Here is a 16143-nt window from a genome sequence, read left to right as displayed (position 1 = left end):
AGATGCCACATGAAGCAGAACCTTCAAACTGTTAGTGCTCCAGTACTGATTAAAGTCATGAAACTCCTTTCCATCCTCATGAGTTACTTCTGATTGTGGAGCCACTCAGTTTCACCTCACTCACAGTGTTTGAATTCCCTTGTTCAGTCAAGCACCCCACCTGCACACGTGATGGGCATATGTGGAGTATAATCTTGGCATTCACTCCATCGACAACTCACTGTTGTCTTTGTGTGGCAAAAGGAATTATTATTAGGAATTAAAAGAAAACAATTACCCGTAAACTATGAGGTCTCTTGGAAAGATATCCCTTCCAACCAAGTAAATAGTACATGTACATTATCTGAAAAGAAGAAAATAATGAAAATTAAAATGCTGGAAACTGTAAAAGAAAACACAGTTATGCTGGCTGGCTAAGGGTGAACCACGTACTTGAGGTTAACAGTGGAGATTAAGAGGAAGTGCATTTAGGACTGAAGCCAGGAAGCACCTCTTTACACAAAGAGTCATGAGAATCTGAAACAAACTACTGAGTGGTGGAGAAACCTTGACAACCTTTAAGAAGGATACGGAGGAGATATTGGATCAGCTTAGCTCTTAACTATACAAGCAAGCTTAATGGGCTGAATGGTCTGCTCTTGTCTGTTAAATTCCTTATGAGCTTATGCCTAAACAAGACTGGATTGACTTATTGTAATTTTTCACATACAATGTAGAGGATACAAATCCAATTACAGTGGCCAATTAGTCTTGTGCAGTGCCAATGGCAGGCATTGTATGGACAGACTTGAGGCCTGAGGATGGCCTGTGCTGTGTAGTAAACCTGTGTTACTGCAGTCTGCTGTAGCGATAAGAATCAGAAGTTCAGTGGTCTGAGTCAGGAGTTCTGTGCCTTGTATGTGCTCAGTGACTACCTGATGCAGTTCACCTGTGCAATATTGCAGAAAGCCAATCACGTGGCCACACTTCAATATAACTGATTCTGTCCTAGTAAAACATTAGAACATTGGAACAATCTGGAGGAGAACAGGCCATTCAGCCCAACAAAGCTTGCCAGTCCTGTCCACTTATTTCTTCCAAAAAAACATCAAGTCGAGTTTAGAAAGTCTTACTGTCCACCATACTACTTGGTTGCTTATTCCAAGTGTCTATCGTTCTTTGTGTAAAGAAAAACTTCCTGATGTTTGTGTGAAATTGACCCTTCACAAGTTTCCAACTGTGTCCCCGTGTTCTTGATGAACTCATTTTAAAGTTACCGTCTCAATACACTGGACTAATTCCCTTCATCATTTTAAACATGTCAGTCATGTCACCTCTTAATCTTCTTTTGCTTAAAACTGTAAAGGCTCAGCTCCTTTAATTTTTCCTTATCACTCATCCACCATAGCCCTGGACTCAGCCTAGTTGCTCTTCTCTGGACCTTTTCTTGTGCTGCTATGTCCTTTTTGTAGCCTGGAGACCCAAACTGCACACAGGACTCCAGATGAGGCCTCACCAGTGTGTTATAAAGCTTGAGCAGACCCTCCTATAATAATAATAATTCTTTGCATTTATATAGCGCTTTTCTCACTACTCAAAGCGCTCAGCAATTGCAGGTTAAGGGCCTTGCTGAAGGACCCAACAGAGCAGAGTCCCTTTTGGCATTTACGGGATTCGAACCGGCAACCTTCCGATTGCCAGAGCAGATCCCTAGCCTCAGAGCCACCACTCCGTCCCTGTGACTTGTACTCCACACATCAAGGCACTATATAACCTGACATTCTGTTTGCCTTCTTAATGGCTTCTGAACACTGTCGAGAAGTCGATAGCTTAGAGTCCACTACGACTCCTAAATCCTTCTCATAAGGTGGACTCTCGACTTTCAGACCACCCATTGTGTATTCAGAAAAAGAGGATGGTTGGACAAAACATTTTTTTAACAAATTTGTATAATTATAAGTAAATTCAGACCAAATCATCAAGTGTACTAAAAATCAAGTAGCTAACAGTGTATTCATATACTTTAAGTAATCAGGGCCAGCGTGTTAAATATCGTTGCCTGAGGCAAGGCACATTTCGGCTAAAACCCCCAATACTGCATATCCTTACTAGGCATGAGTTTATAGAGTTGATCCACATACAATATGCATTGCGATACAGTGTTCATAATACAATACTCTGATGATACATTACATCCTCGGAATGATGGAGAAAATATTAAATAAATATAAAAAAAATGACCTGAGACCATCTTTTCTTGTTCCGAATCAACTGCTTGTCCTTCAGGTGTATGTGTAACATATTTCCTTCTGGGAGCACACAGGATATTCTCCCACCATATGGGGTTTCAAAAATAGTTACTTCATCTGGTTCTTTATTGGTAAACACCCTATGTGTGAAACAATAAGAACAAGAATTGGATGATATACAAGCACGGGCGATTAACACAACTAATCAACACATCTCACCTAAAGAGAAAGTAGGTGTCGGCCATTGGGTGGGGCTCTGCCCACCCACACTTTTGCATGCTGTTCACCCCTGGCCCCCCTTATCTGTGTTTATAGCTCTGCCTCCGCCTTTTTCCTTTTCCCTGTCACCTGCCCCTCCTATTTGTGTCTGTGACTCAGCCCCGCCCACTGTCTGTTGATACTAGTGGGAGAGAGCAAAAGGAACAGCCAGGTCACATGGCCCAAGGGACTGGGGTGGAACCTCAGATGCAAACGTTGGGGCGGGGCAGAAGCAAACAGCTGGCAGAAGGGGCTATGAGAAGAGGTTAAAAATAAAAAAGGTTTGGGAGGGAATGGGATTACCTGTAAACCTCGATGATCACATTTATGAGATCATTTACATATGTATTAGTGAGCCGGACTTCGTCAGTGTTCCAAAAAGCATCATCAACATAAATGTGGCATTCAAACTCAAAATTATCTTTGTGTTCTTCATATGGGTCTCCTCGGTATCTGTCCAACCTAAAAAGAAAAGCTACAGTTAATACAAAAGTGGAGATATTTCTCAGTTTTACTACTTTCCGTATTTGCCCTGATCAGGTGCATCATTACAGTAACCCAGACACAGGGGATGCACAAGCCAGTGTGTTTCTTCATGGTGGTGCCCAGCCCGGATAAAATGGGGAGGGTTACATCAGGAAGGGCATCTGGTTTAAAATTTGGCCAAATCAATATGCGGACAACAATACAGAGTTCCATACTGGGTCAGTCGAGGCCCGAATAAACAATTGTCACCACTAGTACTTTTACAGGGTGCTGCCGAAAATTGGGCTACTGTTGGCCGAAGGAGAAGGGGAAGACGTGTCTGGAGGCAGGAGGAGAGGAGGAAAGTAAAGAGAGTGGAACTGAGGGTAGGAACTTTGAATGTTGGCAGTATGACTGGTAAGGGGAGAGAGTTAGCAGATATAATGGAGAGAAGGAAGGTTGATACATTGTGTGTGAAGAGACTAAATGGAAGGGGAGTAAGGCCAGGTGGATCGAAGAAGGATTCAAATTGTTCTATTATGGTGTAGATGGGAGGAGAAATGGAGTAGGTGTTATTCTGAAGGAACAGTACGTCAAGAGTGTTCTGGTGGTGAAAAGAGTGTCAGACAGAGTGATGATTATGAAGCTGGAAATTGGAGGTGTGATGATGAATGTTGTTAGTGCATATGCACCACAAGTTGGGTGTGCGATGGAGGAGAAAGAAGATTTTTGGAGTGAGTTGGATGAAGTGATGAACAGAAAGTGGTGATTGGAGCGGATTTCAATGGGCATGTTGGTGAAGGGAACAGTGGAGACGAAGACGTGATGGGTAGGTATGGTGTCAAGGAGAGGAATGAAGAAGGTCAGAGGATAGTGGATTTTGCCAAAATGATAGACATGGCTGTGGTGAGTACGTATTTTAAGAAGAGGGAGGAACACAGGGTGACATACAAGAGTGGAGGAAGATGCACGCAGGTAGATTACATCCTATGCAAAAGAGTTGATCTGAAGGAGATTGAAGACTGCAAAGTAGTGGCAGGGGAAAGTGTAGTTAAGCAGCATAGGATGGTGGTCTGCAGGATGATGTTGGAGATCAAGAAGAGGAAGAGAGTGAGGGCAGAGCCAAGGATGACATGGTGGAAGATGAAAAAGGAAGACTGCAAGGTTGAGTTTAGGGAGGAGGTGAGACAGGCACTGGGTGGCAGTGAAGAGTCACCAGACAGTTGGGCAACTACAGCAGATGTAGTAAGGGTAACAGCAAGAAGGGTGCTTGGGGTGACATCTGGAAAGAGGAAGGAGGAAAAGGAAACCTGGTGGTGGAATGAGGAAATACAGGAGGGTATACAGAGGGAGAGGATGGCAAAGAAGAAGTGGGATAATCAGAGAGATGCAGAAAGTAGATAAGAGTACAAGAAGATAAGGTGCAAGGTGAAGAGAGAGGTGGCGAAGGCTAAAGAAAAGGCGTATGATGAGTTGTATGAGAGGTTTGACACTAAGGAGGGAGAAAAGGACCGGTGGGCTACACAGAGGGGCCGAGCTGGGAAAGATGTGCAGCAGGTTAGGGTGATAAAGGATAAAGATGGAAACATACTCACAAGAGAGGAGAGTGTGTTGAGCAGATGGAAAGAGAACTTTGACAGGCTGATGAATGAAGAGAACGAGAGAGAGAAGAGGTTGGATGATGTGGAGATAGTGAATCAGGAAGTGCAACGGGTTAGCAAGGAGGAAGTAAGGACAGCTATGAAGAGGATAAAAAATGGAAAGGCCGTTGGTCCAGATGACATACCTGTGGAAGCATGGAGGTGTTTAGGAGAGATGGCAGTAGAGTTTTTAACCAGATTGTTTAATGGAATCTTGGAAAGTGAGAGGATGCCGGAGAAGAAGTGTACTGGTGCCGATATTTATGAATAAGGGGGATGTGCAGGACTATAGTAACTACAGGGGGATAAAATTGATGAGCCACAGCATGAAGTTATGGGAAAGAGTAGTGGAAGCTCAGTTAAGAAGTGAGGTGATAATTAGCGAGCAGCAGTGTGGTTTCATGCCAAAAAAGAACATCACACATGCAATGTTTGTTCTGAGGATGTTGATGGTTAAGTAGAGAGAAGGCCAGAAGGAGTTGCATTGTGTCTTTGTGGACCTGGAGAAAGCACATGACAGGGTGACTGAGAGGAGCTGTGGTATAGTATGAGAAAGTCAGGAGTGGCAGAGAAGTACGTAAGAGTTGTACAAGATATGTATGAGTGAAGTGTGACTGTGGTGAGGTCTGCGGTAGGAGTGACGGAGGTGGGATTACATCAGGGATCTGCTCTGAGCCCTTTCTTATTTGCAGTGGTGATGGACAGGTTGACAGACGAGATTAGACAGGAGTCCCCGTGGACTATGATGTTTGCTGATGACATTGTGATCTGTGAGCAGGTTGAGGAGACCCTGGAGAGGTGGAGAAATGAGAGGAGATGAATGAAGGTCAGTAGGACTACCAAGACAGAATACATGTGTGTGAATGAGAGGGAGGTCAGTGGAATGGTGAGGATGAGGGAGTAGAATTGGCAAAGGCGGATGAGCGTGGTGCGTCGAACATTTAAAAGCCTGTACAGCAGCTGTCCTACTTTTCTTCTTTTATTTCCAGCCCCAGGTGTGGTTAAGTCTCTTGGCACAAAGTCTTGTCTTGCAGAACGTGAGTTCTTGATAGTTTTTAGCTTATAATTTAAAAATGGAATAAGAATCTGAAAATCTAACAACGTCACATTAAAGTTTGATAAATTCTGAAAAGAATGATACCAAACACATATATGTAGGTTTTAAAATAAGCCAGATTTAAACTGTGACATAAAAACGTGACATAAAATTGTTGTGCTTTTAGGCTTAGGATTTTATATATAGAGAGTAAATATTAAGCATGAGCACTGTAGGAATTAAACTGGAAAGGCTTGGGCTTGTTATTTTTTAATGAATCTGAATAAGCTAAAAACCTCCAATGTATCATAGACCAAAGGTCACGTGTGCATTGAAGGATGGAGAGAGTGAATTCCGCTACTCCAGATAAGAGATATGAACTTGAGGTTGTAAATATTGGTGGCAACAACTGGACCAGTACTAGCTGGGATTAGGGCCCTGTCAAGCATACTGTATGGGACACCCAGTGAACAGGGAAATATTGGTGGGAACAGTTGGACGCAGGATAGCAGGGAATGGAATGATAGGGAGTCAGATGGCAGAGACAAATGTGTTGGGAGATAAGAACTGTAATAAAAGTATGGTTTGCCCATCCTTGGGCGCTCGTTTGACTTGATTTGAGTCCATATATCCCTCACACAATAAAGGTCCGATTCTGCTGCCTTCCTGAGACTCCGTGTACCTTCTTGAGTAAAAGTTGGGCTGCTGTGAGCTCTGCCACGACATAAAAACTCAGAGTAATCAGCGGGCACGGCTTGTATGTTTTCATGTGCAATGGAAAACCTGCAGGTGCGTCACTTGTTAAACGCAAGAAGCAGAAAACTGAAATAAAAAGAAGAGGAGTCGGTTACCTGAACATTGATGTAAGGATCTTAAGCATCTCATCATACGTTTCATGCCACATTGTGGCACAAAGGTAAATAAAACAGTTCTCCACGTCTTCTTCACTAAGGAACAAAGGAAAAAACAAAATTCACTTTGAAGAATTTGGTTTCCCTGTGGATAATAAGAATTTGTGATTTCTATAAGAGGGGTGCACACCTGGTAGGATTGGCACTGACCAAAGTGCACATTATGCAGCATTAATAAGGCAGTGTGGTAAAGCGGTTTAGGCTTTGGATTTAAACAGTAAGGCTGTGGGTTCAAATCTCGCTCTTGGCCCCGTGTGACCCTGAGCAAGTCACTTCAAATGCCTGAGCTCCAGTTGGAAAAACAAAAGAAGCATATCTCAAATGTGATTACGTCACCTTGGGTAAAGGCATCAGCCAAATAAGTAAGCGTAATAATAGTGTCCTGTTGATTTTTTATACAAATTGAAATAATGAAATATTGCTAATGGTTAGCTTTGCCTTCCTTGCAGATCCCAGACTCCTGGAATCCCACACCCCATCATTGCGGAGTGTCTGGAGTCAGCGTTTTTTCCCCAGTGTTCACAGTAACATTTACTTTTAATTGCTCAGGAGATGCTTTTACCCAAAGTGGATTACAAAAGAGGTCAACATAATTGGAATTGGGTACTGTTCGAGAACAAGTGTGACAGGACAAGGGGACAAACTGAAAAGTTTGAAACAACATACAATATAAGCGAATTACAATTTCCAGATTTCCAGAACCTAACGGCTAATAGCTAAACAGAAACTCACCGACCCAGAGAGCCTTCAGATGCTTCTTGAACACATCGTGGGAGTCCGAACCTCGAACAGAGGTGGGCAGCTTGTTCTACCAGCCCAGAGTTATTAATTATTGTCTGGACTTGTGCAGAGGTGGCATCCCCAGACGCGTGATTGTCGTTGTGTGCTCCTCACACATGTTAAAGTCATCTCCACTGAACTGATGACGTGACTGGTAAGACCCATTGGCTGCACCAGCGATGAGTTAGGTGTGCCACATTAGGTACGCATTTTCTTATTTGTAATGAATTTAGTTCACTTTGCAGATGTCTGATTTCACTTTGACATTTTCTGTTGATCAAACCCAAATTCAATCCGACGTGATTCAATGTTTTATGGCAATAAAATGTGAAAACTTCCAAGCAGGTGAGCACTTTTTATGGGCACTGTATATTATTAGAACCCTTTTGCGTCAAACAGTTTGAATTTGCTTTGTTTATGTTGTGTTTAGGCTAATGTTTATTTTTATTTGTGCATTATGTATTTTGTAAAATTTGTAATTCTATTTTCTACAAAAACAAGTAGAATTGAATTGAATTAAGGCAGTGAGAGTGACCACTGCTCCACCAAGCCAACCAAACTGCACCACTACCTTTTAGATTTCTAATTTGCAGCACTTCTCACCCACATTCCCCCTTAATAATAATAATTCTTTGCATTTATATAGCGCTTTTCTCACTACTCAAAGCACTTAGCAATTGCAGGTTAAGGGCCTTGCTCAAGGGCCCAACAGAGCAGAGTCCCTTTGGCATTTTACGGGATTTGAACTGGCAACCTTCTGATTGCCAGTGCAGATCCCTAGCCTCAGAGCCACCACTCCGCCAACTTAACCCTTCTTAATGAAGTAAAAAATACAACTGACACGTAATAGCAAAATGAATGTACTTTCGTCACGTTGTCTTACCTTTTCAGCTCATTTGGGATTTTCATCCTGGTGTTTAGAAGCATGGATTGATCAACAAAGGCTGCTTCATACATTCGCCGCACAAAGATTTTTGAGGTTCTCTCGATCTTATGAAGCTTCAAGTTCCATATGTAGTATGTGCAGCACAAAAGTGCCATCCACAGGCAGAAGCCTTCTAGCCCCAAAACAGCTGTGCCCCAGGGTTCTGTTGTGTCCAGCACTGGTGTCTGGCAAATGCTTTTGGCCACTTGATCTAAGACCAACTTAGTTGAGTTCATGGATTCGTAATGCAAAAACTGGCTGCAGAATAATTTCTTGGAAATGCCGTCACCAACAAACACCAAGCCATAATCCAGGGTCACAGCAACTGAAAACGCTGTCAGTATGGCTGGTGTAGTGAATACTGTGGGAAGAGCGAAGCTACCCTTGACCGCATGGATTTTGCAAGCCACCACACCGAACCAATGACACACAGCCGAGGACACAGCTTGTAGCACGAAGATGCCGATTCCCAGTTCCATAACATCATTAGGGACATTCTGAAAGTAGGGCCAATCTCCACCATTCAAGATAAAACATATCACAAAAACACCACCAACAACCACTGTCCTCAGAATACTGGAGATCAAATAGATGAAATTCCGAGATTTTTCCATCTCCGCCAGTGTATTTTTCATCCTTTCACTTGCCCGAAATGCATTTTCCCACCAGTTAAGGGACACAAGCACAGTGCCAAAAATGGCAAAGGCAATGGCAATAAATTTGTCAGTGTAGCTCTTGCCAATGTCGGTACTTGAGCGTATAAAATAGTCCATGCCCATGAACATGTATCCAATCGCCACCAGCACGGAAGAACAAATGGGGAAAATGATTTTCCAGTTTTGCAGTTTCAGGTGTATAGTTGCCTGAAAAATGGCAGAAAAAAAACAAACGCTGCCCGAAAGGAAGAGATTGGTGAGAATATCCAACTGGGGCATGGCGACGAGTGCCACCAGTGCAGATCCCAGTGACACCAGCATTTCCACCAGGCATACCTAGAGAGAAGAAAGAGACAATACGACTCATGTCCAATTTAATAAGGGGTCCATGGTTAAATGGAGAGCATATTTTTAACATGAGTGGACATTGCTAAACAAGGAGAGACTAGGAAAGAAACCTGAAACACGCGGTCAGAGGACAACAACACCACCTGTGAGCAAATGTAGAATTGAGACTGGTCACACTACAGTACAGAGAAGAAGGCACTTCATGCAAGACACTGGTGATTTTCATCAGCGAGGGCTGAAAATCTAAAATTCACCTCATTGTGACGGGAATGGAATGGACATCTCACCGGTGTCTACAGCAGACAGATTAAGTTAGCCATTCTGGAGCTGATGACACCACCGGAAGAAGATTCAATGTGAACTCTGAAGTCAGAGGAAGGAATGGGAACTCAGGGATTCTTCTCCTCATTCCCTTGGATGGAGTCCTTATGTGTGGGCACCAACAGGAGGTACTGATGGTTGGAGTTACAAAAAGGTGAGGCATGACAAAAGTGAGACAGAAATGAAGTTGAAGAGGTCAGGAGCGTTCGCTGAAGGCATGTTGCTGCACCCAGCACTCGCTGAACCACCTGGTTTGGAACCCAAGTGCAGTTGGTGACACCTCAGCACCACGCTGGAGCAGTGTGAGGTTTTTACAGTGGCTGAAGTGCCAATCCTGCCTTCAACCTTCAAGTTTTCCCTGTAAGCTGGAGGACCTGCTTGCAGGGCTGGATGCAGATTAACGTCATACCCAGGACAGGCCAATTGCAGGTTAAGGGCCTTACTCAAGGTCCCAATGGAATAGAGTCTCTTCTGGTGAAGAGGAGAGAAGGTGAGAAAGATGAATAAAGAGAGCATGAGGATGAGGAAATGGCAGAGAAGAGTAAAGGAAGAGAAAGAAAGACAGGAGAGTGAGGAAGAGATAGAGAAAAGCAAGTTGAAAAATGAGAGTGTAGTAGTGCTCCCACCAGAAGAACTTCATTTCCCAGCAGCCCCAAAGGGGATGGTCCTCATTGGATGACTGAAGTGGGAGCAGGGGCTGCTGGGTACGAGAAAGGCCAACGGGAAAGTTGAAAAGGGGGCCCGGCAGAGCAACGAGAGGCCTGTGTTTTTGTGCAACCTGTCTGATGTGTCTACTGAAAAGTCAATTGTGCCCTGGATGAAATTAAAAGAAGAGTTTCTTCACCTAACAAGCAGCAATCGTTCTGCCAAAGGGCTGCTTGTCCACTGATGAAGAGCCTAAAGCAGATTTAACACAGAAGTCGCCTCCTGTTTTGCTTTGCTTTGCCACTCCTAAATTTGATTGATTTTTATTCTTGTTTCATGACTTACCAGTGCCAATGTTTTCATTCTAGGAGTGGAAAAACTTTTAAAGAGACATTTCCACAGAGACTTTAAAAAAATCAGCACATTGGGCACCACTAAGGCGCACGCCACCATGAGTAGATGAAAAGGCCAGTCTGCCTTCTTCAGCGACTGTTGGCTGGCAAGGGTCGTCAGAATGAGAAAGGAGGCCTGGAAAAGAGAAAGAGAAGATGGCTCAATGGGCAATTGTGTTAACTGTATTCGAATGGTGACAACATGGAATGCTTAAGGAGACCAATGACTTGTCTCCTCATTTGTGTACTGAAGACTGACTGGATCAACCCAAAGTTTACATGGGACTCCATCCCTAGTTACCTTCCAAGTGCCACTGTTTACAAGTGGCACATAGGCGGGCACTCAGCTTGTGACTCTGAGTCTAGTGCTTCAACCACCAGGCCACAATGCCTCACCCACCTCCAAAGCCATATATTCAGCTGATAAGGGGTATGCTGTAGTCCCCATGTCTTTGATTTCTCAGCTGATTTGTATAAAAACATACACTAAATAATGTAACTTTAGCTAGTTTGTTGACTTAACATTTCTAGCTGCCATTTTGATTTCAGTTTCAGCATTTTGTTGTTCAAGTGTCCCAACTGTCTCCTCAGATTTCCTGACTACAGACTTGCTTAGTCCTTCAAACTCTTCATCTCCTGGTCCTTTTCTTGTTAAATCCTTTAAGTGAGCATTCTGTCTTTCAAAGAGTTCTTACCACAGTTAGATACCCTTGGTAGGTGACTGATGTATTACCATGTGGAGAAGACAGGACTTTGAATAAATGGAAGGTCCCTCAGAAGTAGATATTTCAAGGACAAATAAGTAATGGAAAAACACCAGGGAGCATTACTTATTAGAGTAACGCTTTACCAGACACACGGAGAGCCCCTGCTTCATATTTATTAAACAGGACATTGTGGATTGGATTTCAAGACTGCAGAGATACTCAAAGCCACCAGGGAGAAATCTAAGAGGTCAGAGGGAGTGCCTGTCACTAAAGGCCAGCTCAAAAGTGATTTGTGCACAGGGATTAAAGGTTCCTTGGAATTGTTGCTCCACTGAGGATAAAGTCATTAGGGCAGGAACTGATGAGACTTTAACTGCTGGGAGAAAGAGAAGTAAGAAAATGGTCATTGGAACCATGAAAACAAGCTGCTGAGTCTAAATCATCAGACAGCTCCAAATTGAAGTTTTGAAGGTCCCTAAAATCCACCACACTACCTGGTCACTTATTCCATGTGGGTGTAGACCCCACAGTGTGAAGAAGACTTCCTAATGTTTGTGCAAAATCTACCTTTCACAACGTTTCATTTATGTCCTGATGTCCTTGTTGAAGAATTGTGTTGACAGTGTGGTGGATGGCTGGGACCCTTGCCTGGCCAGAATGCCGAAACTATGGAAGAACCCGGGGAAAAAGGATTGCTGGGGCAGTTTCTTGCCCGGACCGATAGAGGGCAGCCCACTTGGTTTTCAGTGGGGCCACGGGTTATGAGCATGGAGGCTCAACCCTGTTGGAACCTTTGGCCACCTCCAGGGGGCGCATGGACCTTTCCAGGGCCTTATTTGGTCATGCTTCCGCCACACCCGGAAGTGTGGCTGGAAGAAGCTCGTTAGACACCATCCAGGTGCCTTATAAAAAGAAGCAGCCTCACTCCATGAGGGTGAGAGTCGGGAGGAGAGGACAAAGCCTGAAGATGAGTGGAGGGAGAAGGACTGGCAAGAAAAGACTGAATGGTGTTGGTGCGGTGCTGCGACTTGCGTTGTGTAGAAGGAAGCTGTAAATAAACGTGTGGTGTGTGGCAAACATGTCTCCTGCCTGTCTGTGTCTGGGTTAGGTTTGGCTAGAGCGCACCCTAGTGGTACAACAGTAACAGTCGGGAACATATTAATTCACTTCATCATATTAAACAATTCAACAATTCAATTGTTATTATTCATCCATCCATCCATTTCGTGAACCCACTTATCCAGGGCAGGGTCGTCTATCCAGGAATACTTTGGGCCAAAGGTGCCAGTCTATTTCAGAGTGAACACACAACACATGCCAACTTAACAACACCAGTTCACCTTAACCTGAATGTCTTTGGACTGTGGGAGGAAACTCACAGTGACACAGGCAAAACATGCCTCATATTCTCTATTTGGTTAAATGCTCCATAAAATAAATGAATAAAACACTTACCTTACTGAAGAAGGCCGACACCAAAACAAACAGTCCAATCACCACCGCTACCAAGTACTGGGCAAAAACAAAGCATTGCTTCTTGTTTTCTTTTTCAGCACCAACTGGGTTTAACTGAAATGGGTCCCATGTGTCCCTGTTGGCGCAAAAGAAAAACTTGAGTGTCTACATATCTGAGCTGTTTACAGGCAATGCCACGTGGCAAATGAAGAGAAACAAATCCTGTTATAATGCAGATAAATTAACAACCATTAATAGCATAATGGGGAGATGGAAACTATCCTGGCAACACCCCACCACTACTCCCACTCAGACACACACACACACATATATACAGTCGCAAGGGGCCAATATACAGTAGAATTACCAATTAACCCAATATGCACATCTTTTCAATCATCAATTCACAGTTTGTGAATTTCCCATTGGGATTAATAAAGTATCTATCTATCTATCTATCTATCTATCTATCTATCTATCTATCTATCTATCTATCTATCTATCTATCTATCTATCTATCTATCTATCTATCTATCTATCTATCTATCTATCTTTAGAACAGCAGAGTTAGAAACAGACAAAGACAGCCCATAGAAAAAACCTTCAGACATAGCGAGAATAGTCATACCCCAAAATGAGATGCCCAGGTTATGATTTGTGGCAGCACTGCTAATTGCACCACTGTACCAACCTGGCACAGAAAAATAACCAAACATAAAGAACTTCCTCTTTGTCATGGATGAACTTCGCTGACACTTATATTAAAGAAGACTTGCATATGACAAGTGTGCTGCAGGTTTTCTTTTGTGTTTCTGCCAAGAAAGCACTGGCAAACCTTGGGCCCACACAATAAAAAGTGCTGACCCTGTGCCTTGCGACTTGATGAAAAGTGCTGCTCTGCTTTAAATTCCATCCCAAGATGCTTTACTAGAACAGCAGGGCCGTTTCCATAATTTCACAGTAGAAACACTGGCAGGTGAAGTCACTGGCCGAGAGCCACACAATCAAACTAAACTTCATACAGTGTCATTGTGACCTCTATATAGTGAGTCACCTTAAAATGAGCCTTTTGAGTGAGGGTGGAGTGGTGGCTCTGAGGCTAGGGATCTGCACTGGAAATCGGAAGGTTGCTGGTTCAAATCCCATAAATGCCAAAAGTGACTCTACTGGTAGTCTGTAGCCAGCCCTGCATGCAGGCCCCCCAACCTACAGGGCAGAATTGGCACTCCAGCCACTGTAAAAAACCTCACACTGTTCCATTCTGTCTGAACTAGTGTGGTGCTGAGGTGTCACCCATTGTATGGCTGCTCTCGGTTCCTAATCTAGAATCCTGAGGTGGTGGGTGCAGCAACATGCAGAATCAGCACACGCTCCGAACCTCTCCTCTTTTTGTAGTGAACAACACACCACTCTTCATGTTTATCATAGATTGACTCCTCATACCCATATTCATTATCCACAGTGAATTACAGTAACTGAATATATACATTACAGTTATTTACAGCTCAATCACAGGCTGAGTGACTCAGTCGGGGACACACAGTGAATTAAACCACCAGCTTTTAGGTTTAAAGTCCAGTGCCTTAGCTGCTACACCACATAGTATTTTTTACATAACTATTTAGTTTTATAAGTTCATTATTGTCCCATGTACAGAGTCCAGTGAAACTCTTACTTGTGCAAATTCACAAGCAACATATCACGACTATCTGGCACCACGGTCAGTGAATAGAATAAATGGACCTTGAAACTCAGAACACAGTAAAGGCAAAGTGGGCTGAAGTGAATGGAACGTTAAAGGTATCAGGATTAGGACGGACCTTCAGATGAGGAGCCAGGGCTTTGTCCATCTAACCTCTGAAAAGGCATCAAAACTTACTCGTGCGCTCGCGCTCCGTCACCTCGCTTTGAATTAGTGGTGGATGCGGCGCTCTGGTAGCACAGCCAGCTCAGATGGAGCACACACGAGTCTCCATCGACATGCTCGGCTGTCACTTGTCACTCCACGATGACGGGCGACTCTTTCTCAAAGGTGTCGCCCACCCCCTCCACCCCTCGTGGCTCACGTCGTTGAAGGATGAGCCAACATTCTACTGATGTCGAATTTTCCATTTCTGCCTGTTGTGCCAGCCAGCTGCTGCGTAAATAAAACCTTTGCCCCTTAATATCCATAAAATCAAATTTTCTGATAAATAAAACCAATCCTTTATTTTGTTTTTGTTAGTTTACTTGCCGTCTCCTTTCGTCTCCATCTCAACCGTAAAGGGAAATGATCGCTAAACGGCCGCGTTGCTTCTGGTTACTGTGTAATGACTTTGAAACGGCCATTAACTGATTCAGAGTCGCTGTCATTCATTTTAATTCCCTGGGTCTACACGCACAGTTTTACTGTAATCCAGCTATGACTTTCTGCATGACACGTACGTTTATGCTGTCCGCATTCTCTCCGATGGCTCATTTGGAAACCTGATTTCTGCTTAAAATTTCAGGGTGTAGTTTTTAAAGATCGTTCACGTCATCTCGGTAACAAGCACGCGATAACTAAAAAAATAAAAATTGTACTCGTTTTAAAGCCTCGGACCATTCTTATCCGTATGTTTTTATTCCCTAACCATTTGTTCTCTGCGCTGCATTAAAAATCCGTACTTTGTCTCCTAGAATTAAATCGGCTTTAAGAGGAAGGCACACATCTGGCGGGAGGAACTTGCGGGTGCAGCGGTACCGCGGTGTTTACTGATTGGTTGCTCGAACCCACCTGGGAATTTTGGCGGGCAGAACTCGTGTCTTCAAGAGCAGTGACGTTCTGATTGCTGATTGGTTACTGGGACCAATCTGTGAATTTTCGGCGGACTGAAGTCGAGTCTTTAAAGAAGTGGCGGTGACGCTGGGTTTGCGCTCTGGTTAAAACCCGTAATGGCATACAGATAACAAGTTAAATTATGCGCACAGATGAATCTTGAGTTGGACACGAATAATAAAAAGAAGAAAAGACATGGATGGCCGTGTTACATGGTGTTCAGAAAGGAAGGACATACGAGCAGAGAAAGAGAATAGCTGAAGACAAAGCTAAGCGGAGAGGAGAATTGTGCCTCGCTCATGTCTATAGTAGCCTAAGAAAACTTGATGATACGGATGAGTTGCTTGTATCGGCTTTGTACTTTGCAATAAATAACCACTGCAGCAAACTGTAAGCCGTCGACAGTGTTCAGGACGACTGGAAACTTCGATTGGTAACAAAGTGCTGTCCACACGAGAACGTCATAGAGGCGTACAGAGGCGGGTGCTCCGCCCACGTGAGCAGGGGAAAGGAAAACGAGAAGAAAACCTTCCATGATCTTGTGGGTGAGTATGCACATGATCTGTAACTTTCGCCTGT

At 43.7% G+C, this 16143-nt stretch overlaps 1 protein-coding gene and 1 long non-coding RNA gene across 2 annotated transcripts in view; one reads left to right on the top strand and one right to left on the bottom strand.

The window, feature by feature from the left end:
• LOC127525970 (uncharacterized) overlaps window positions 1-16143 on the top strand; it is a 495457-nt gene that overhangs the window by 279924 nt on the left and 199390 nt on the right. The window lies entirely within an intron of this gene.
• The window catches only part of LOC114665776 (chitin synthase chs-2-like), a 56947-nt gene that overhangs the window by 27893 nt on the left and 12911 nt on the right, over window positions 1-16143 (bottom strand). Inside the window, exons 2-8 of the mRNA XM_051919406.1 lie at window positions 12768-12903; window positions 10559-10741; window positions 8202-9235; window positions 6479-6574; window positions 2790-2948; window positions 2221-2368; window positions 278-343 (exon numbers count right to left, since the gene is read on the bottom strand). Of these exons, the coding sequence (XP_051775366.1) occupies window positions 278-343; window positions 2221-2368; window positions 2790-2948; window positions 6479-6574; window positions 8202-9235; window positions 10559-10741; window positions 12768-12903 (1822 nt within the window). The remainder of the gene's footprint in view (window positions 1-277; window positions 344-2220; window positions 2369-2789; window positions 2949-6478; window positions 6575-8201; window positions 9236-10558; window positions 10742-12767; window positions 12904-16143) is intronic.

This window comes from Erpetoichthys calabaricus, chromosome 15, assembly GCF_900747795.2.
Source record: "Erpetoichthys calabaricus chromosome 15, fErpCal1.3, whole genome shotgun sequence".
NCBI classification, from domain to species: domain Eukaryota; kingdom Metazoa; phylum Chordata; class Cladistia; order Polypteriformes; family Polypteridae; genus Erpetoichthys; species Erpetoichthys calabaricus.
Note: the sequence above shows the minus strand (reverse complement) of the source record. Positions and strands in the feature narration are given on the sequence as shown.